The 22,815-nt window shown below is 43.4% G+C and overlaps 1 protein-coding gene and 1 long non-coding RNA gene across 3 annotated transcripts in view; one reads left to right on the top strand and one right to left on the bottom strand.

The window, feature by feature from the left end:
• Nucleotides 1–15,334, bottom strand: part of LOC148524972 (uncharacterized) — an 89,023-nt gene extending 73,689 nt beyond the window's left edge. Inside the window, exons 1-4 of the mRNA XM_088471554.1 lie at nucleotides 15,306–15,334; nucleotides 10,357–10,420; nucleotides 10,138–10,227; nucleotides 3,223–3,301 (exon numbers count right to left, since the gene is read on the bottom strand). Of these exons, the coding sequence (XP_088327680.1) occupies nucleotides 3,223–3,301; nucleotides 10,138–10,227; nucleotides 10,357–10,420; nucleotides 15,306–15,312 (240 nt within the window). The 5' untranslated portion in view covers nucleotides 15,313–15,334. The remainder of the gene's footprint in view (nucleotides 1–3,222; nucleotides 3,302–10,137; nucleotides 10,228–10,356; nucleotides 10,421–15,305) is intronic.
• Nucleotides 1–22,815, top strand: part of LOC148524971 (uncharacterized) — a 113,775-nt gene that overhangs the window by 45,094 nt on the left and 45,866 nt on the right. The window lies entirely within an intron of this gene.

The raw sequence follows: 22,815 nt of genomic DNA, 5'->3' as shown, positions 1-22,815 counted from the left end.
AACACAAGACATTTTTGTGTCATCAAGACAAAGAGCCTGATTCAGAGCCGGACGCTCTTTCAGAGCGCTCGCTCTGAATCAGGGCGGCATTTTTTTTTTTTTTTGAGAACCGGCCTCCTGGTGGCTCGCTAAGCTGTGGGTGACCACCCACAGCTTTTGCGAGCGGCCAGGTGATAGTCGCGATGGTCGCGACCATCGGGCTTGCGACGAGACCCTTGTGGTAGGGTCTCGTCCATCGCAAGCCCCAGTGATAGAGCCGAAAGCTCACTACTGAGGCCACCACCAAACGGCAGGCGTTCCTTCGGGAACGCCTCAGTTTGGCCAGCCATCCCCCCTGCCCGCCTCCAAAACGGGGAGAGCTGTAAATCACAATCGACAGCTGCCCCGTTTTTGTGCGAGTCCCGTAACGACGGAGTGCCTGTTGCAGGCCGGGTCTCGCGCATGCACACACTGGAGCCGGCTCCAGCGTGTGCATGCGCAGTGGGGGACCATCGACTCGCATGTGAGCGTTGTGCACTCGCGAGCGGGTCTGAATCAGGCCCAAAATTCACAAACACTGGAATGTCTTCAGTACAGACAAAACGCATTTCTCCCCAATGTAACTAAAAGCCATATAAAAAAAACCCAAAACTGAATTTGAAACACAAAATAGTAGTTTTTTTCTCCCTTCCACATAAATAAATACCATCTGGCAAGTAACAAAACACAGTGGACTCGGTCACTGCATAAGCTGGACACCACCACCCACACAAACACAACACTAACAGCAACATTCACAATGAACACCACCAGATGATCATTTTGATATGAAAAATATAATTAGTTGTATACAACTGATGTTATCGATTTGCTTGACCTTGTTGACTACAGTATATTGGCAGAACTTTTTCTCAAATTAAAGTCGCACATCTCTGAATCTATCAGAGATAGCAGGTTAGAAATACAACCACACAGTCTTTGCAACCATTACAAGATGCAAAACAACTGCAATCCCCTCAGTCTCCAAATTTTAGATACACAAGAAGTCAACAATAACTGCCAAGGTGGTAACATTGAAAACATGAATAACTAGAAGTCCCAATAGATACTATATGTAAACTAAAAACGTAAGTACCAAAGTGACTAAATAGCATCTTTGAAATACTTTTTTTTTAAATAAAATTATCAATGGTTTATCAAAATAGAAATATAAATGTAAAGGATTAAATTGAAGACTTGTTTATAGATTTGAAAGATATATCTCAAAATATGTAATTGTAAATCATACAAATTGAATTATTTTGGTATTATATGTGATCAATGTGATTTTATGTTGGATGTTGTATGGTACAAAATATGTCTCATGTTATGAATACATATTGTCTCAATAAAAATTTATTGAAAAAAAATAAATTTATCAGCTGCCATTGGATGCACACCAGCATCTTCAGAACTGCCCTCGCCATACCCAATTATACTAAATAATGTTTCACTGCTCTAGATCAAACATAGTCTATCCTTAAGACGTTTTAAATTTGTCTTTCTTTGTTGAATCACCTATTATCTAAAAAAAACAACAACTATTTTTTATTATTATTTTTATTGTATTGCTATATTAATACAACTATACACATTATACATATACGATATATGCGTATTAAACGTATATCCGTATTAATTTAACCAAAATAATTTACTTGATATCTCTCTACTTTATATAAAGCTTTAGAACACAAATGTTGTTAAGTATCAAATAAATAGATCCAAGGCTGGACCTACACGTATATTATTTATTTCTTTATTACATATGTTTTACTCTTTCTTTCAATGTTTCGTAATATCCATCTTATTATATATTATTAGATTTAAACACTTGGCTGTTACAAAGAATCACCCTGACATACAGGCCCATTATGCTTTCTAATTCATACTGATCAAATATTGATCTCTTAATGGATCAATTAAGTAACAACATCAGACTCCATCCTTGTGTATGACTGCAGACCTAGTCCCCTGAGGAAATCACACTATTGACGAAACGCCTATGGTTAGACAATTAGCAAAGTTCAGTGTTTTACCTACGTGGTTTGCCAAAGGCTACAGATTGTACCTGTAGCTGCATGGCACAGAGAGCATGGGAGGTGTGTGATATACTTACCCACAACCACTGCCCGGGCGGCAGCTATTATATTCTACTCATGGGAATTCTGAAACCTTAATGTACATTACTACAGATTGTATTTTACTATTGAAATACATTGCATATTTATGCTTCCTTCTTAATTTATTCTGACAAATACCACAGAGCAAGCTCCAAGGGTCCATTTTCACCACTCATTTGGGCTGCTGAGAGCACAATAAAATTGCTTCTGCAATACTGCCGGCTACAGTTCAATCAAAATACTTTTCTACTGTTCCTGTTAGTGCTATGTACTTGTAACATCATACATGTAGGCAGCATGACATGGTCCACAAGCCACCTGCAGTTTATGGGGCTGTTGGATGTACGGGTGTTTTAGCTGCGCCAGATATGCCTTTTTGTGCTGCGCACACCTACCAAAGAAGGTACTCCTTCCTTTGTATACTCCTTCCTTTGTATACTCCTTCCTTTGTATGCAGATATTTGCATAACTTACAATTCAGACGCCTAACAATTGAAGTGATGGAACAGGGGGAAGCAGGTATAGTAATGGCGTTTTCATGTCAATTACAACTCAAATAGGTACACAAGGTAGGGGGTGTATCTGTTGTGTGTAATGGTGCAACCATACGCAATGATGATGATTACGGCAGAACTACCTAGCAGCTTCTACATGCTTATATTCACACTTGGAACCTCTCTGTATGTAAAGAAGAATATAAGGAGTCTCTAATCTCTGCCTATAATATTATACTTTTCCATGGCTTCCCAGTTTACACAGCAGAGATTATGTAATACTACATTTGATTCTCATCAGTGGTGGCTCCAGAGGTGAGGCTGCAGCACAGTTCAAAATTCAAATAGGAGAGCTACACCAACTGCCACCTCAAACGTTGGCAAACATCGCCAACCGCGACTCACTGGCAGTTGGTGCGGCTCCCTTCTATGAATTTTGGACCAACCCCACCTCTGGAGCCGCCACTGATCGTTGTTTCTTTGGTATTGTGTCTTTGTATGTGAATTCATGTTATATTTCTAAAATTCAAAAAACATTCAATAAAAAACAAACAAAAAAAAACAGGTCAAACAAAGAGAAAACCTACTTTTATTTCTGTAATCATCTGGGCAGCTTCAGCAGTCAGTCTTGGCTGGTTGCTTGTAGCTTTTCTTGCCTGGTTCCTTGTGCAATCTTGTTAAGTAATATGATTGTATTTCTGTTATTCAATACATTTCTCCAGTGAAAGTAAAATACATTTCTCCAGTGGGAATACCCATGTCAGAATAATAACAGCCAATATTATATAACTCTTATTATTACATAAGGTGCTAGAAATCACTCCTTTTATTAGATATGACATTGCTCATTCTTATTTACAAATGCAAATATGCATAGATTCCAAATAATAATAATCTTTTCCTATGTTTTGAAATAAGGGCCGCACTACCAGTTTATATTCACATACCGTGACTAGTGCAACGTGTACGTAACACCTGTGTTTTCTCATTTACATATATGTGTCCTTGTACATTGTTGCTGAAGTCATGGCAAATAGCCCCTTTCAGTACGCCAGATCCGGTCGACTTGACCATGCCGAGAGTCTTTCTTTCTGAAAATGTGCGTCTTATTAGTATAAATAAAACAAATGGGAGCAACAAAACTACTCTGTTAGATTACACTGATCAATTTGATGCGCGACATATGTACAACTGTGTGTGACAGAGTCTGAATGATGACGTGGCCACGGCTTTTTCGCCTGACAAGTTCCATTGTGCTTCATCTGTGACTTTTACGTATTCAAAATGAATTCCTGTGCGGTTAAAGTCGCAGCCGGCATCTCTGGTCTACTTTGAGTGGTGTTTCACTGTGTCTGCGATGCTAATATAACACACCAAGTTTAAAGAAAAATACAATACGCTACTCCTTTTGGATCGTCTCATTTGCGTCAGGCATCTCGCAATGTAATAAAGTAGTAAAGTGAAGTAAACTGTGTTACCTGTCATCCTTATGTTCAGTTATGTTGTGAAGGGCAGGTTTGCACTTCTGATTATCCACATATTTACATTACATTGACCATAAATAATTTGATTTGGTGCTGGACCACCAACCTGAGGTACCCCTGCAAGTGTCCCGAGGCACCCCAGGGTGCCTAGGCACACAGTTTGGGAACCACTGCCCTAACATGATCGCAGCAGCCTTTTATTCTGGTTTTCGGCATTGTGCTGTGTACTATAGCTTTACCGGTCACTACAAGGTTAATCCACTACAACTTTAGGTCCACCGTCCGTCCACCCAATTAATTCATATCACTTTTACCTTAAAATCATGCATCAATTTTTATACCTTAAAATTTAGCATGTAGGTATCGGGACTATTTAAGAAGAGCCTAATGCAGGAGATATATTATATATCTCCAGCATTAGGCCAAATATTACTACAATCATCAGCGTTCATTATTCTCAACTAGCTGGGGTACCCGGCGTTGCGTACCATAATCTGTAAAGGGCATTACTGTGTGGTATAATGTGTAAGGGGAATTACTGTGTAGTATAAGCGGCATTACTGTATGGCATAATGTATAAGGGGCACTACTACTACGTGGCATAATGTGTATAAGGGATACTACTGTGTGGCATAACCTGAATGGGTTCTGTGTGGCATAACACAAATGGGCTCTGTGCGGGGGCATATGTATGTGGGTTTTTTATTTTACCTCTGGGGAGGGGCCTTTTAAAATCTTGCTATGTGGCCTCCAAAGTTCTAGTTACGCCCTTGCATGCAAACACAGAGGGCTGACTAATATATATGGTCAATTTAAAAAGGGACTAAAGGTGGGTACACGTTAGATGATATTTCGTCCGACAGATCATTCCGATATATTGTCAAAATCAGCTAATGTGCACGCACTATGTTGGGCCATGCACGGCCCTGTTTGGTCGTCAGTCGCATCTTCTGGTTGGCCCTACATGTAGCTCAATCTGCCAATGCGGCTGATGACCCCATGCTGCGGAATGCGACTGGTTCTGACATATTGGGCGGTCGGGCACCGGATGTGTACCGGCCGCTCAATATTTCAGCCCGTCGCCCGTGCGGTCATATGTCGCATCGCTGGGTACACACAATGTTCAGTGTGTTCCCAGCATTACTCTGGATTTAATATGAACTTGCATGAGTCATAAAGACTGTGAGGTTAAAAGGATCCTTTTGTAGCTTTCACACAGAATTTTGTCAGACTGCCAATTTCCACTTGCCAGGCCACTTTCCACTTGCCACTAGTGATGTCAGTGGGAGTGCTTTTGGCTCTGATAAAGCCAAAAGCACTCCTGGGCTTGCGGCAGCGAGACCCTACCGCAGGGTCTCGTCGCAAGCCCGATGGTCGCGATGGTCTTGACCATCGCTACCATCTTTTTGGCCGCTCGCATAAGCTGTGGGTGGTCACCCACAGCTATGCGAGCGGCCAGGAGGCCGCTCCAATTTTAGGTAGGAGGGCCCTGATTCAGAGCGAGCGCTCTTGTCAGTGTGTCCGGCTCTGAATCAGGCCCTCAGTCCTTTAGTAGGGATAAAAATGCTCTCTCACTAAACCACAACCAACCCTCCCACATGCACCTTAGTGACCCCTTGATAAAATATTTATTAAGAAATAATCTTTTCTCACAAAATGTTTTCGTATGTGGGCACCTAACTAGTCACAGTCAACCCAGCACCTCAACGTCCACATTTTCATTTGTAAAATTCATGCGCGCTGCATAAAATCTGGCATTTTTGTACCAAAGCAAGTGCAGATGGCATCTGAATTACAGAAAGCACAATTTACATTTTCATAAATGACCCATCACGGAGGGGGGGTGGGCTAGTTGGTCAGTCATTGATAGCCAGCTCTCTGCTTGGTGCATCTAAGGATGCACCATGCAATATTTGAGCATCTACGGAAAGTGGGCATCTCAGTCCTTACACATTTGGGCGCACACTGCACCAGGGAACAGCTTTGTAGCGTCATTAGTAGAAAGTCGCAGAAGCGAAAGTGGTAAAAGACAGTCGCCGCTGCGTCCAACTTAGAAGCAGGCCCTTTATGTCACAGTTACAAAAAGAACAATACCTCAATAAGAATTTTTTTTTAAAAAAATTGCATACCCACCGCCATACGCGGATAGTGGAGCTTCCTACGCCCCTCACTGATGAAGTGAGACCTGTAATGTTGGACACAAACTGCAAACCCACCCCCTACACGAATAGTGGAGCTCCCTGCGCCCCTCACTGATGAAGTAAGACCTGTAATGTTGGACGCACACTGCATACCCACCCCCATATGTGGATTGTGGAGCTCCCCGCGCCCCTCACTGATGAAGTAAGATCTGTGATGTTGGACGCACACTACATACCCACCCCCATACTCGGATAGTAGAGCTCCCTGCGCCCCTAACTGATGAAGTACGATCTGTAATGGTGGACGCACACTGCATACCCACCCCCATACTCGTATAGTAGAGCTCCCTGCGCCCCTAACTGATGAAGTACGATCTGTAATGTTTGACGCACACAACATACCCACCCCCATACTCGGATAGTAGAGCTCCCTGCGCCCCTAACTGATGAAGTGAGACCTGTAATGTTGGACGCACACTGCATACCCACCCCCATACTCGGATAGAGGAGTTCCCTGCACCCCTTACTGATGAAGTAAAATCTGTAATGTTGGACGCACACTGCATACCCACCCCCATACGCGGATAGAGGAGCTCCCTGCACCCCTTACTGATGAAGTAAAATCTGTAATGTTGGACGCACACTGCATACCCACTCCCATACGCGGATAGTGGAGCCCCCTGCGTCCCTCACTGATGAAGTAAGATCTGTGATGTTGGACGCACATACATACCCACCCCCATACTCGGATAGTAGAGCTCCCTGCGCCCCTAACTGATGAAGTACGATCTGTAATGGTGGACGCACACTGCATACCCACCCCCATACTCGTATAGTAGAGCTCCCTGCGCCCCTAACTGATGAAGTACGATCTGTAATGTTTGACGCACACAACATACCCACCCCCATACTCGGATAGTAGAGCTCCCTGCGCCCCTAACTGATGAAGTAAGGCCTGTAATGTTGGACGCACACTGAATACCCACCCCCATACGCGGATAGTGGAGCTCCCTGCACCCCTCACTGATGAAGCAAGACCTATAATGTTGGACGCACACTACATACCCACCCCCATACACGAATAGTGGAGCCACCTGCACCCCTCACTGATGAAGTGAAACCTGTAATGTCATGTTGGACTCGCACTCCACAACTTCAATTCATTAATTTTTCACAAGCCAATAACAGTAATTCACTAAGGGGGAGATGTACTACTAAGCCTTGGAGAGAGATAAAGTGGAGATAAAGTACCAACCAATCAGCTCCCAAATGTCATGTTACAGGCTGTGTTTGAAAAATGACAGTTAGGAGCTGACTGGTTGGTCCTTTGGGGCGGAATGTACTAAGCGCCACATCCGCGATGCGGTGCATCCCTCATTTCTTCGGATACATACTACGGGTGCGCGGGGATAGGAGTAGGGGTGACAGGAAAATGGTACATCGCACCAAAGTAGCAAACAGGTTAAAAAAATGATGGTAATAACGCAAAATCAAATTGGCATATTGAGTGGGTTCTAAGACTAGAGTGATTCCTAAAACAGGTAATTGGTAATAATTAGAACAAAATGTCGTAATAAGCACCCTAGGAGCAGATACACAGTCAAACAGAACTGCTAATTGATGGGGCACACCTTATAATAACCTTAAAACATAACCTATAATTCATATATTTAAAATGTAGGAATCACTGGACGACGAGTTGAAATATAAAATACATAGGTATACAAAGAAATACGAAAAGAATATGAAGAAAAATAATAACTGAATACATCTAAAGTGTGCAAAGTGTATGTGCATAGGGAGTCTGGTAATATTCAGTTGCACCAAAAACAGACCACAAACCATTTTATCATATAAATGCACTAGGAATGAAGTCCAGAAAATCTGCTGTAATTGTGTGAGAGGGGCCGATGTGCTTTGATGTTACTGATGTATACGCAGGACTGTGAGATATTACGGAGAAAGCAGTAGTGGGGTCTCTATGCTGGCAGACATTAGCATTGCAGGCGATTACAGAGCTGCGATCGCAATTGCGATCCATGCTGAATCAGGCCCCATGTACGTATTACCATTTCCACATTATAAGCAACAGTGACATTAACTGATGGACATCCTGTCCCTTAACAAACAGACTGTGGGGCTTATAGATCATGAACAGACCCTATGGGCTAATGTAATAGGGTGAGAGTCTAGAAAATATGAGCGTTTTCTCACACTTTTTAAACTCGGCCAATGTAATAGAGTCCGAGAACTAAGCAACAGAGCAAACTCGCATGTTTTTCAGACTCAAAAACTCTCATCCTATTACATTTGGCCCTTTGAGCGAGTTGTAAGATTCTTTTTATCACTACAACGAGCAGTGATAACAAATATCCTTATCGCCATAATTTGTTATAGAAATATCATCAGGACAAGTGATGTGATCTGGCGTGTTTGCTTTACTGATATTAAAGGGACCTGCAATGCAGTTTCACACGAAAATAACAGCATTAGCGCCACCTAGTGCTAATGAGTAGAACAAGAGAGATATGGGGAGGGATGTGAGGAAGCTTAACAGTGAGTCTTTGGGCTCGATTCAATTCAACGCGAATTGAATAACGCTGGGAATGAGCTCCCGGAGCTATTCTATTCTGGGCGCTGTCAGGTCAGGGAATGCCCGTTCTCCCGCCCCTCGCGCCTTAAACAGGGTGTTTAGCTGCGAGAATGGGCATTCTCCGACTAAACTTCCCGGCGTGATACTGTTTCCGCCGCGCTAAGGGCAGAAAACAGCATCGTGTCTGTACTTTTGTCGGATTTCTGCTCGCATGCCAGGATGGATGAGAGAAGAAATCCTTAGTCGGGCTTAGCAGCGACTGAATTGAATAGCTCCAGGAGATCATTCCTGGAGCTATTCAATTCGCGGTGAATTGAATCGAGCCCTTTATTTGATAAAAATACAATTATTTTTTTCTATACTTACCAGTTAGGCATTTTATTTTTAGCAGATTACCCCCTGGCTCCAAATGTTTACCTCTGACAGACTGTACATTTCGCTCCTTCCTTACAATTTCTTCTTCAACCAAATTAAACTACGTTATCTCTATGCTGATCTATTGTCCTCTAGTATTGACCGTCTGTGGGCGGATGTGTGGAAGGCTTGGTCAATTGATTTTCCCGATTTTGATTCTATTGGCACCTTACTTTCCACAATGCCACACACTATGAGCTCACTTGGCTCTGCCAAATTACAAGAAGTTCATTTTAAATTTCTGAACTGAGCCTATGGGGTAAATTTACTAAGATGGGAGTTCTATTAAGAAGTGATGTTGCCCATAGCAACCAATCAGATTCCAGGTATTATCTTCTAGAAGGTGCTAGATAAATGAGAAGTAGAATCTGATTGATTGCTGTGGGCAACATCACTTCCTAATAGAACTCCCATATTAGTAAATTTACCCCTATATGTCGCAGACTCAAAGACATGCAATTTCCCATGACATTTCAGGGGGTTGCCCAAAATGTTTTTTCTCCTTTGCTCTCTACCCTCTTTTTCTTTTTATGTTGGTATTGACATTTGATTTTGATATCTCTACTTTATTAGTTATGTAGTTGCACTGCTAGTTGAGACAGTTACCATCAACCTTTTCAATCTATATGTGCATTGTATTATGTTACTCTTGTTTTTTATTTGTACTGTATTGAAGTGATTATAATTTGCTATACAAACGTATATTTGTATCAACTGTTTTTTTTCTGATCTATATGATACCAATAAAAATTGTTTGTGAAAAAAAAAATTCTTATTTAAATATTTTGTCACTTGTAATTAAATATTCATTACCAACACCCCTTAATATAAAGCATCCATTATTTTGCACCTGGCAGCCAGAAAGGATATAAGAAGGATATCTCCAGTTCTAGGAGATACACTTGTTTCTGAAGATTCTTTATGTACTCCGATTCAATTAGTAAAAATGATTCCAAATTTCTGGAAAAAATATGTATAGTCAAAATGGTCACAATAATGATCTTAATAAGCTTAATTAGTTTGCAGCAATGTACTTCTTGGGAAACGTTATAAACACACATATTGGAGATTTGTTTAGTACATACTAACCTGGAGTTTGTCGTTTCCATATTCAACTTCATTACTTTTGAACTAAGGGATTTTTTTAACATTTCTGCAAAAAATAAATAAAACAACACAATTTTAAAACAGATTAATTTTTAAAGGGACCACCTTGGGGCAGAGAGACCAAACTTGACAAAGTTGTCTCCTCTATCAAGTCTGGCATCTCTTTCCTGGCTTCAAGAACCTCTAAACTCGAATCTCGTCAGGACAATGTTCAAAAAGCCCAGAACGAGACCCATAGGGACTTGGATCACATACAGTAGTTTAGGAACTCTCAGATCTCCGTACAAAAAACGAAGTTCTTGAGAATTAAGGACAAATAATCCTCGTATTCCTAATGTGCCGGAATCGATCACTTCAGATAATCTGGAATCCTATCTATGCAACGTGTTCTCTTTTCTTCTTCCTGACCTGGGCTTTCGTCAGCTACCTTTGGAGCGTACCTATCGGGCCCTCAGACCCAAATCTTGCGATGGTGGTGAACCTCAAAGGGATGTCATTATGCGGTTTCTTAGCAATAATGATAATGAACTTGTCTTGGCCCCAACCTGAGGCAAATCTCACATACTCTACAAAAATACTAAACTTCAATTCTAGCAAGATCTTGGACCTGTCAAGTTTGTTAAGCAAAGAGAAATCCTGGACTTGACCAGAGCATTACGTGACTGTGGATTTCGCTATTGTTAGGGGGAAACTATCATCATTAGAGATCCCAGGGAGGGCAAGGACCTCCTGACCCGTCTTGAAGAATTGGGACTCTCTTCCCATCCAGCTGCCGATGCCCACTGAAACTCACCACCCCTGTTTTGCAGACGACTTCATCCTTATCTTTTACGGTGTGACTGATATACTTGTTCTTGAACACTATTACCAATTACTGCTGGTCCTCTTGTTGGCAATTGCTAGGTTGGACTCATGGCATCACTTTTAAAGATGATACATATTCTATTTCTATACAATACCTAATACTATTAATCGTTATTAATTGCATGTTGTTTTTCTCTTGTTTAACGTTATCTCCCACAGGTTTTTGTCTGGCTGGTTTTCCCTATTCCTGCATTCCGCAATATTTGTTACCTGGTGTCTCTGGAGGCCCCTGGAGACTCATCTTGGGGCGGGATGTACTAAGCATCACATCAGCGGTGCAATACTTCCCGTGGTTCATTACCGCTGTATGTACCAAGAATATCGCAAAGGACAGCTCTCCCGATAAGGGATGTCCTTTGCGATGCTGCCGGGCAGAGGGGCTTCCGGTTTTAACACCCAGAAGTCCCTCTGGCGGGCCGCGATCGCTCATGTGAGGGATCCTATCGGATCTCGTCCAAGGAGGAGCGTCCCAAAAAGAAGCCCATGAAGGTGGTGTTACCCATCGGGACGAAGTGCTTTGTACATATGGGAAAAGCATTTTCGGGGGTTTTTCAGCATTTTCCTATTTAGTACATTTCGCCTATGATAGGCTCTTATGTCTCCCTAACATAACATAATCCTAATTCCCTTCTATCCTGCATAAGGTGTACACACCAGGCCCCCCTGAGCTGTGTACCTGATCATCAGGGGTGCCGAGAGGAAGAGTGGTGGGGCGGGTACGGTTCGGCAGGGCTTGCTGAAGGGGCCCGGATCCGCTGCTCCCCCCTACTGTCAGTGGCAGCAGCACTGGGATGCAGCGGGCTCAGCAACAGCAGCAGCCTCCTCTGCAAGGACCAGGTAGGAGGGGGGAGAGCGATTGTACTGATGGCGTCCCCCTGTGGACCGCACAGCATCGCTATGTGACTCTGCAGATAATACTTTCATTTTTATTTCTTTTTTGCAGGAGGCGTGGACTAGTCTCCTTACATTAGACCACTCTCCCTGTCTTTTTTTTTATGCAAAAGATGTCTAAGTCAGACTGTGCTGATTAATTTGTGTCATGGACGGCAGTCACTGAGGTCCAACCATACAATGGGAACCAAGAGCCGCGGAATAGAGATACCCTCTTCTCTCCTTCATCCTTCTTTAGCCTCCTCCTTCATTCTTATCTATACTGCTCCTCCTTCCATCTCTATTCTCCTCCTTTTTCCTCCCTCATTTGTCTCTATCCTCCTTCTTTTCCCTTCTTCATCCATCTCTATCCTCCACCTTCTTTTCCCTATTTCAACCTTCTCTATTCTGGACTGGACCTTTACTCTTTTTGATCATTCTATATCCTGTTCTGTTCTCCGTCTTCCCTCATGCATCACTGTTGTGTATAAAGCCCCTAATGGTGGAGCATAGAGAACACAGTGAATACAGGGTCAGTGAAGTGCATGTACTGCCCAAGCTACACTATGGAGAAACCGGAGTGAAAGGCCAGCACCTTTTCATGACCCTCCAGTGTACAGCGGAGCGGGGTGGGGGAAGAGGGAGATGGATCAGCCAAAGGCGAATCCAGGGCACAAAGAAAGAAGGTGACTTGTGCCTGTAGAAGGCCAGCCATCAGGAATCTGGGACATCAGTGGCCTCCAGGCCAATCATCCCTGGCCACTTTCCATTAACTCATGTTCCTTTTTTTCTATTTGTTATCCATTGCATTCCTAGCATTCCATTTGCCAGGCAATTAATAAACATGCCATGGCTTGCTCCTTTCCACCTAGTATCTGTATTTGATCAATCAACAGTCATGTACTGTTGGGAAGGGGTTTCCGGATACAGCACCTCCGGAGCTACAAACTCGATGAGAAAATATAAAATGTGACTTGTGCATTTCTGTGACTGAAAAAGAGTTTGTGTGGCGATATGTAGAATGAGTCGTAATGTCGACATATTCGGTTAGAATGTTACCATGTTCCTAAAGTCGATATTGTCAAAACTTTGCCATGTTCAAAATGTCGACATTAGGCATGTCTAGATTATGAACATATGAGCATTACAGTTAGGGTTAGTTAAACGTTGGACTTCACACCATGTTGATTTTCTTGTGTCGACATCCTGAATGTCAAACTCGTAACCCACACCCCATGTGACATTACTCTAATCTGCGTTCAACCACATGTGAATGCAGCACAAAATACTCATAGTAAACAGTAAATGGACCATTACCCATAGAAGCTACACAAATAGCAGTCATTGTGTCTTCATTGAAGACTGGAATTTTTGTGCCACTATCGGTGGTGTGGAAGGTGGACACATGAAAGAAGAACTAGTCATAGAAATCTATAAAAATAGAAACAGTCAGCTGCTGTCAACCATGACTGCCAATTATACCTAATCCACAAGCTGAACAACAGGGGTAGGAAACCTATAGCACTCCAGCAGCTGTGGTACCACACATGCCAGCATCCTGTGCCACAGTCTAGCTGTTAGGCCATGCAAAATGTGTGGCTGGACATGCTGGGAGGCAGGGGTTAAAGTGGTCCGGAAAGAGGCAGAACTGCGGTTCGTCAGTTTAATTTTTAGACAGAACCAGTTCCACCTTTTCCGGCCCAACTAACCCAGGATGTCATCCTGGCGCAACAGGGAGATGCCGGGCGTCCGCTGAGATTTTGTTACCAGCGGGCGCCCGACTCCTTCTCCACAGCGGCAGCAGGAGGCTGGAGATCACTACTGAGCTCCGGCACCCGCAGTGTGCACTATGGGAGAGACGTCATGACGTATCTCCCATAGTTTCGAGGAGCGGTCGCCCAGACGGACGGCAGCGGATACAGGAGCGAGGCTTAAGGTAAGTATTGTGGGTTCTTTTTGTGTAAGGGGAACTACCACAGGGGGCACTACCACTGGGGGCATTACTACATGGGGCATTACTACTGGGGGCACTGCATAAGGGGCACCACTACTGTGGACTCTGCATAAGGGGCACTACCACTACAGTGGACATTGCATAAGGGGCTCTACTGCTGTGGGTATTGTGTAATGGGCACTACTACTGCTGTGGGCATTGTATAAGGGGCACTAATACTGTAGACATTATGTTTATTAGGGGCACTACTACTGTGTGCATTGCGTATAAGGGGCACTAAAGTGGGCATTGTGTAAAATGGGCACTACTGTGTTTCATAACATGAATAAGGGACAGTACTATGTGGTGTAATGTGAATCGGGCACAATGTGCGGTGTAATGTAAATAAGATTGTGGTACTGTGTGTCGTAATTTGAATTGGGGATACTGTGTGACTACGCCCCTTTCTTTTTGAGTCCACGCCCCTTTATTGTGACACGCGCACAGTCCCTTTATTAAATAAGTGCAGGGGGGGGTGAGCTCCACCACTTTAAGCACAGCTGGGAGCTGTAGTTCCACAAGTGATCAACCCCAGCTATAAATGATGCATTCAGTGTGCCGCTGCTTACAGATCAAGTAAAGAAATGAATCCAAGAATCTCCAACTGACACCATAAAAAATGACTCAATCATAATACCCTTGTTTTTTTGTTTGTTTTTTTAGGGAGATACAGGTTTGATGTTCTGAGATGGCTTCTTACAGAAAGTACTAAGGGGGAGATTTAATAAAGTTTGGAGAGAGATAAAATTGGAGATAAATAGCAACAACCAATCAGCTCTTAACTGTCATTTTTCAAACACAGCCTGTGAGATGACAGTTGGGAGCTGATTGGCTGGCACCTTATCACTTTCTTATCACTTTTCACTCTGTCTCCTAACACTGCTTAGTAAATAGACCCCACAGTCTGTAAAGTGTCAGTTAGGAGCTGATTGGTTGGTGCTATTTATCTCCAATTTTATCTCTCTCCAAGCTTTATTAAGTCTCCCCCTAAGAGCAGTTTGAATGGCTACAAGAAGCTCTGAGATGTTACAAATAGACTTCACAATAACATTCATCTGCCTATAGCAAGTGCCACTGCAGATTGTTCACAGAAGCGAAATAACAAACAAAGCTGCACAAATGTACATATACAAAAGTAATAGCTTTTCCCTTCCTTTATTCATCGCCCTGGGGGATGTAGTGTCTGAGCAGCAGCCTCACTTACCAGCCATTCCCCCTCCGAGAGCCCAGTCAGCTGTGAGAACTGGCAATAGTTAAAGCACTGACCCAGCCGTCACCACAGCAACAGTATACAAGTGTTTTACTATGGAATGTGAGGGTGTGTGTGACCATGTTAAAACACAACGAGACCCGTGTAGCTCTAATATGTCTTCATGTTAGGACTAGGAGCCATTTTTCTGGAGTCTACTCCAAGTGCTTTGTTTTGTTTTTTAGTTCTGGACCCGTCCTGCATAATTTTCTTTCACTCTACTCTAGTGTTATTTTCTTTTGTTTTATTTATTTTCTTCCCTGTTTAAAAATTGTAAACCAGTCTAATAATTTTCTTTACAATGGGGATATTTCTTTTAGATGGACAAGTTTTGAAATGTAAAATTTTTATTTCAAACGTTTCATTCATTGGTGGGTTTCATGTAAAAAATAACTCATTAAACTTTTATAATTTTTCAGCAGCAGATATTAAAGACTTTATTTATAAAGCATTGGTGGCATGTTTGTATATAATAAGGGCATACATGCCTACCCTCCCGGTTTTCGCGGGAGGCTCCCGATTTTTCGGGTAACCCCCCGCACCCCCGGAAGGGTAGGCATTTCTCCCACATTCTGCCCACTTCCTAGTGAAGTGGGCAGAATGAGGAGAATACCCGCGGCAATCGCGGGTCTCCGTGTAGGGGGCGGGGTTTAAAACATGATTCTACATGAATCATGTAATTTAGCCCAGCCCCCTATGCAAATTCTAGCCTACGTGGCAATTTTACCACGAGGGGGCGGGGCTTAATGACGCGAACCGTCAGGCCCCGCCCCCATCACCCCCCTCCTGCTTCTCTTACCCGGGCTTCTCCCGAGAAGAGATCTGAAAAGGTAGGCAACTCTGAATAAGGGTAATCATAATCAGTGCCTCTCCCTATTTAAGAAGAGGAAGATCTGCGGTCCCTCTATTTGTGCATTGCATCATTGCCCCACAGCCTGCTATGAGGACCGTGATGGGGACCCAATGAATTAATTTGTGATTAGATAATCTTATAGCCATTTAAGTACAAAAAAAACATAACCCATTTTCAGAAAGGTGTCATGTATTTTACTGTGAGATCTGCCATCTAAAGTATCTGGTGATTATTGTGTGCATGTGAGAGCTACAGATCATGCATGCACAGTGCCAATTAATAGTGCAGCAGGGGTGTATCTATAACGGGTGCAGGATGTGCGGTGCACAATGGCTCACATAGCACGCCTGTGTGCTGGGCTAGGGAGAGAGGCTGCAGAAGCAGTCAGTCCTCTCTCTTCCGGTGATATACATGGGGATGGGAGCGATTATGCCCCCACCCCCGGTCATTGGTGTCGTCCCCCTCCCCCCGTGCGGCACGGTGATGTTTCTTTTTTTTTTTAAATATTGAAGGAGGGAGTCTGGCCACACCTCCACAGGTTGGCCGCTCCCCCTCCCTGTACCTGGGCCGGCAAAGCTGTCGGCAGCCCTGGCTGTCAGTGCGCGGCGGCCACTGGAGAGAGAAGAGGGGGCCCCGGACGGGTAGTGAACACGGGCCCCCTCCTCTCTTAATACACTCCTGTGTAGCAGGTGCGTATTCTTAGTGCTTAGAGTGTGCATCTGCATTTTCCCCCTATTTTCTGTTAGAACTACAGATCTCAGCATGGTAGCATCTCTTATTATGTTTTAATTAGAATGTACAGCCCCCCTGCATGATAATAGGTGTCAGCGGAATGGGTATGTGGATGTTAGGTCACACAGAATGTCCTTAATCAGGCTTGCAGGGTTAATGGTAACAGCAGGTAAACACACAGTAGTCACTGCAGTGGCTATCACAGCAGTATAGGGTCTCACGTGGAGCTAAGTGTCCACACAGCACTATGGCACCCTACTCAGTGGCACGTCAGGTGGTGCATGCGCCATGTCATCATCGGTTCCTAGTTCCCAGAGTGTACAGCAGAGAGACAGTGCTGGAGCACATTACTCTAAAACACCCACTTCACACCCTCCCCACACACACCCTTTAGGCTCACCCAGGTTAAATAAAACACATTACAGGTCACTCAAATACATTTTCGCACAGTCCACCTGTAACCAGAAACATGATGTTATATGATAAATCAAACATCAAAAACATATCAAATACAGTGCATCTGGAAAGTATTCCCAGCTCTTCACTTTTTCCACATTTTGTTATGTTGCAGCCTTATTCAAAAATTAAATAAATTAATTTTTGTCCTCAAAATTCTACACACAATACCCCATAATGGCATGCATTCATCTTTCCCTCTATCCTGACTAGTCTCTCAGTTCCTGCTGCTGAAAACATCCCCACAGCATGATGCTGCCGCCACCATGCTTCACTGTAGGGATGATATTGGCCTGGTGATGAGCGGTGCCTGGTTACCTCCAAACATAACACCAGGCATTCACGCCAGAGAGTTCAATCTTTGTCTCGTCAGACCAGAGAATTTTGTTTCTCATGGTCTGAGAGTCCTTCAGGTGCATTTTGGCAAACTCCAGACGGGCTGTCATGTACTTTTTACTAAGGAGTGGCTTCCATCTGACCATTCTACCATACAGGCCTGATTGGTGGATTCTTGCAGAGATGATTGTCCTTCTGGAAGGTTCTCCTCTCTCCACAGAGGAATGCTGTAGCTCTGACAGAGTGACCATCGGTTTCTTGGTCACCTCCCTGACTAGAACCTTCTCCCCCGATCGCTCAGTTTAGATGGCCTGCCAACTCTAGGAAGAGTCCTGGTAGTTCCAAACTTCTTCCATTTACGGATGATGGAGGCCACTGTGCTCATTGGGACCTTCAAAGCAGCAGATATTTTCTGTACCCTTCCTCAGATTTGTGCCTCAAGACAATCCTGTCTCGGAGGTCTACAGACAATTCCTTGGACTTCATGCTTGGTTTGTGCTCTGACATGCACTGTCAAGTGTGGGACATTATATAGACAGGTGTATGCCTCTCAAAATCATGTCCAATCAACTGAATTTATCACAGGTGGACTCCAATTAAGCTGTAGGTACATCTAAAGGATGATCAGTGGAAACAGGATGCACCTGAGCTCAATTTTGTGCTTCATGGCAAAGGCTGTGAATACTTATGTACATGTGATTTCTTTGGGGTTTTTTTTAATTAAATTTGCAAAAATCTCAAAACTTTTTACACGTTGTCATTATGGGGTATTGTGTGTAGAATTTTGAGGACAAAAATGAATTTATTCCATTTTGGAATAAGGCTGTAACATAACAAAATGTGGAAAAAGTGAAGCGCTGTGAATACTTTCCGGATGCACTGTATATTCCAGACCGCATTTCTTTAGGAACAAATGTAAGAGTTGTGATGTCAGTCCCTTTATCAACATATCAGAGACTTCATGTGCCACACACGTTACATTGACAGGTTTCTCCACTAGCTCACAAATGATGTCTAATAGCAATGTGCTTAGACTGTCCATGGTGCTTGGTGTTATAGGACAAGTCAGTTGCACCTCTGTTGTCACACTCAGTGTTGATAGTCTCATCCTGACTTAGAAGATTTAACTCACACAAAGGAGTTTATTTACGAAGTGTTGGTTTGTAAAACACGACACTTCTGTTCATGCTGATGCCCAATATTTAAAAAGGCAGTTCATTTACTAACCATTTCTTGATAGTAAAAGCACTGCCCTTTTAAATATCGGGCATAACCATTGGCCTTTACAACCCAACACTTCAATAAACCCCAAAGTCTCTAATAAATATTAAGCTTCCTTGGCAGTTTCAGTAAGTGCCATATCCACCTCAGTGGTTGATGGAACTTCAGTGGGTTGTTTTATGCTTGCCCAGCTGATGGCTGCACCTGCCAGTATAAACAGGTATCCCATTCATGATCCACGCCGACGGTCATTCTCATCTGATCCCCAGTCAGCATCACAGAAAGACTTCAGTTCTGAATTCCCAAACTTTGAAAACTCTAAATTTTAGGAGATGAAACCTTGAAATATTTTAGAATTCTTATAACTTCACTCCAGTGTTGTCTCCCAGCATTAATGGCAAACTGGCTCAACCGACTCCAGGGTCGGACTGGCCCACAGGGGCATACTTGCCGACAATCAGCTCCAGCTTTCCGGGAGGGAGCTGATTGTCGGCTAGCAGCAGGGGACGGGGCCGTCTATTGGGGGCGGAGCCAGGGGCGGGGCCAGTCAGGTTGTTTCTCATTGGGGGTGGAGCCGGGGGCGGACCGCACCTTTGCGTCATCGTGGCTCCGCCCCCTCTTCACAATGCCGTTATTTTCGGTGTTGTGAAGCAGGGGGCGGGGCCACGATGACGCGATTCTGCACGAATCGCGTCACCGGCACCCCCGCTGCGGGGGTTTCTAGTTGTTACAGGGGGGAAGTAGGGAGGGTCAGAGACTTCCGGGAGGCTTGCCTGCCTTTCCGGGGGGCCAGGAGCGGCACCCGAAAATCGGGAGGCTCCCGGCCAAATCGGGAGGGTAGGCAAGCCTGCCACAGGGGTACAGGGGAAATCTCCGGTGGGCCCCACCGCCTTAGGGCCCTCCACCTTCTCCAGGGATCAGATTCCAGACTGAGCACTTGAATTGTACATTATACATATGTTACATTATACTGTGCAGGACTATTGTGCATTTTCTACAATTCATTGCATTATTCTGGTACATTATCATGCACGCACTAGCAGTATTTACTATACTGTATTTTTTTTTTAAAAGGGGCCCAGACCATGCACTCTCTAATGGTTAGCCAAGCATCTGTGAAGGCTGGCCACACCCCCTCTAGAGGCTGACCACACCCCTAAATATTGGCCCTATCTCTGCATTTTCCCGGTGGGCTATAGCCCGACACTGCCAGGCTCACAGTAATGTATGATGCCTGAACAAGTTCCTATACTTACATGCATTAAACTTCCAACAGCTCACTGAATAGGAACTTTTTCATATTGGTGACATGGCTTTTATGAGTTTAGTGCCTATGTCAATAGGAGTACTAATTGGTTTTGCATCTAATATTGCATACTTATTAAGTACTGCTTCACTATATCTCTGTTGATCAAGTTTGACAGTTCCTTCACTCAAGTCTTGTAAAAGTCTCAAACCTAAAAGGTGATGTACATGCCCTTGGTCTTTTACCTTGAATTTCGGCCGCTGTCTGTGGGCACGATTCAATTCAGCGCGATGTAAATAGCGCCGGGAGATAGCTCCCGGAGCTATTCAATTCATCGCGCTGTTAGGTCGGGGAAGGCTCGTTATCGCGCCTTAAACAGGGTGTTTAGGCGCAATAACGGGCATTCCCCGACCTAACTTCCCGGCGCAAGGCTGTTTTCCCGGCGCTAAGGGCAGAAAACAGCCTCGCGCCGGGACTTTTGTCGGAGAAGAAATCATTAGTCGGACTTGTCAGCGCGGTGTATTGAATAGCTCCGGGAGCTAACTCCCGGACCTATTTACATCGCGCTGAATAGAATCGAGCCCTGTGAGAGCAGAATCAGGAAGAGTAGGATGCTCCTGTGTGGTCAGGTGACACAAGCCCATGGTCATTTGGCACCAAACTATATATAAATATACATATATGGAACATCTCAGGGAAATGTTGTCAATGGTACACCCCTTCCACCAAAATGCAAATCTATGTATACAAGTAACAATATAATTACAATATTAAGATGCATCAATATAAAGGAGGCTTCAACAAGCAGTGTTCTAGAAGAAAATTGGTAAATAAAAAAATGAAAAATGAAGGGGATAGCCGTCAGTCACTCTTAGGCCCCCATTTACTAACGAGTTTTATCACCCAAACGAATAATAATTGTCACTGTGTATGATAAATGATGCTCCAGCCAATCAGCTCCCAACTGTCATTTTTCTAACAGTTGACAGTTGGGAGCTGATTGGCTGGAGCACCATTTATCATACACAGTGACATTTATCACTCGTTTTGGTGATAAAACTCGTTAGTAAATGAGGCCCTTAGTTTCGAGGGTTATTTTATGGGGTCACCTCAAGCTAGCTTTTGTTACTTGAATGCCCCATGTTTTTTTTGTATTTCGCACCCCCTGTGTATTCCCTGTGCACGAGAGTCTCTCATATACAACAATCCAGAAACACACACATATGCATGCTAGGAGGCAGAACTATTTTGTGCTATAGGGCAAGTGAAAATACACTCTGATGACGGCTGATGACTGTCCGATGGACTCTTGATGATGTTTTCATTCCACCATCCGCAATTCCTAAAAATGGGCAGATTGATTGTCTAAGGGTGGTTCCAAACACAGCAATGGGGGTATGCACCTATTTATGTTTATTTATACAAACAGAAAAGCTCTTCTCACCTGCTTTGCACACTATCACATCTTTAGTGCTTTGAGATGTCTGCAAAACACATATATTCCACAAGGGGGCAATGGAGTTTTCAGCTATAGACATTAAATTGAATTGCATAAAGGGTACTAAAGATTTTACGTCTATATAGTTTACTTTATCCAGTTTAAAATGTAACTGTGGTTAGTTTTAGTGTTACCCTCAGGGCACAGTTACAGGAGTGATTTTCTGTCTTGACAATTACATATCATGAAGCTAACTGCTTAATAAAACACAATCGGACTCATTTTAAAGGTGGATAATTGTTGATTATTTTATTTTGTGCAAGATATTAATTTCTTTACTACTAATTTGTTTGTATGTTTTGCATATCATTGACTTCGTCCCCTTACACCTGGAGATGGAGAATGGGGTTGTGCTAGTAAGAATGTCTTCCTGTAATAGTGAAGTAACCACATATACACTTTTTGGGATGTAGACTGGTGCAATGATATGCAATGATGATAATGAATATTACCTGCACCACCAAGCTGCTTCTAATTGGGTAGTGACCTGTCCAACTGATAGTGTGGCAGATATAGTATATAAAGTTACTGCCATCTCTTCCCATTCCTTGCAGGAAAGAAGACTCATTTCATTTTTAAAGCAACAGCTGTGGAAGTGTTAATATATAATTACATATTATGGGGTTTATGTATCAAGTAGTGAAAGCGTGGAGGGATGGACCAGTGGAGAAGTTGCCCCTAGCAACTAATCAGCTCCTACCTACTATTTTATAGACTGTACTTAATAAATGCTCAAAGCTGATTGGTTGTTATGGTCAACTTCTCCACGTTTTTCACTGTTTGATACATAAACCCCTTAACTGACTTTTCCATTTATCAATAACTGTAAAGACAATAGTAATCTTGTTTATATGACACTTCATCAATTATTATATTGTGTACAAATAGAGTAATCCGATGTTAGCAATTACTACAAAAACTTTCAAGCCAACTCTACGCTACTATCATGGGCGCCAGAAAAGAGGTGGGGGGGCAAGGGAGCAGCCTTAAAGGAGCAACATGTTAAAGGAGCAGCGGCCGCGGGGACGGTCAGGGGCTCTGCTGTATAGCAATAGGCTGCACGGCCCCTGCACCGCATGGAGAAGGAGGTGTAATGTGCGCTCTTTAAGTTAAAACACTGTGC

Source organism: Taudactylus pleione, unplaced genomic scaffold (genome assembly GCF_031769625.1).
Source record: "Taudactylus pleione unplaced genomic scaffold, aTauple2 ptg000114l, whole genome shotgun sequence".
Classification (NCBI taxonomy): Eukaryota; Metazoa; Chordata; class Amphibia; order Anura; family Myobatrachidae; genus Taudactylus; species Taudactylus pleione.
Note: the sequence above shows the minus strand (reverse complement) of the source record. Positions and strands in the feature narration are given on the sequence as shown.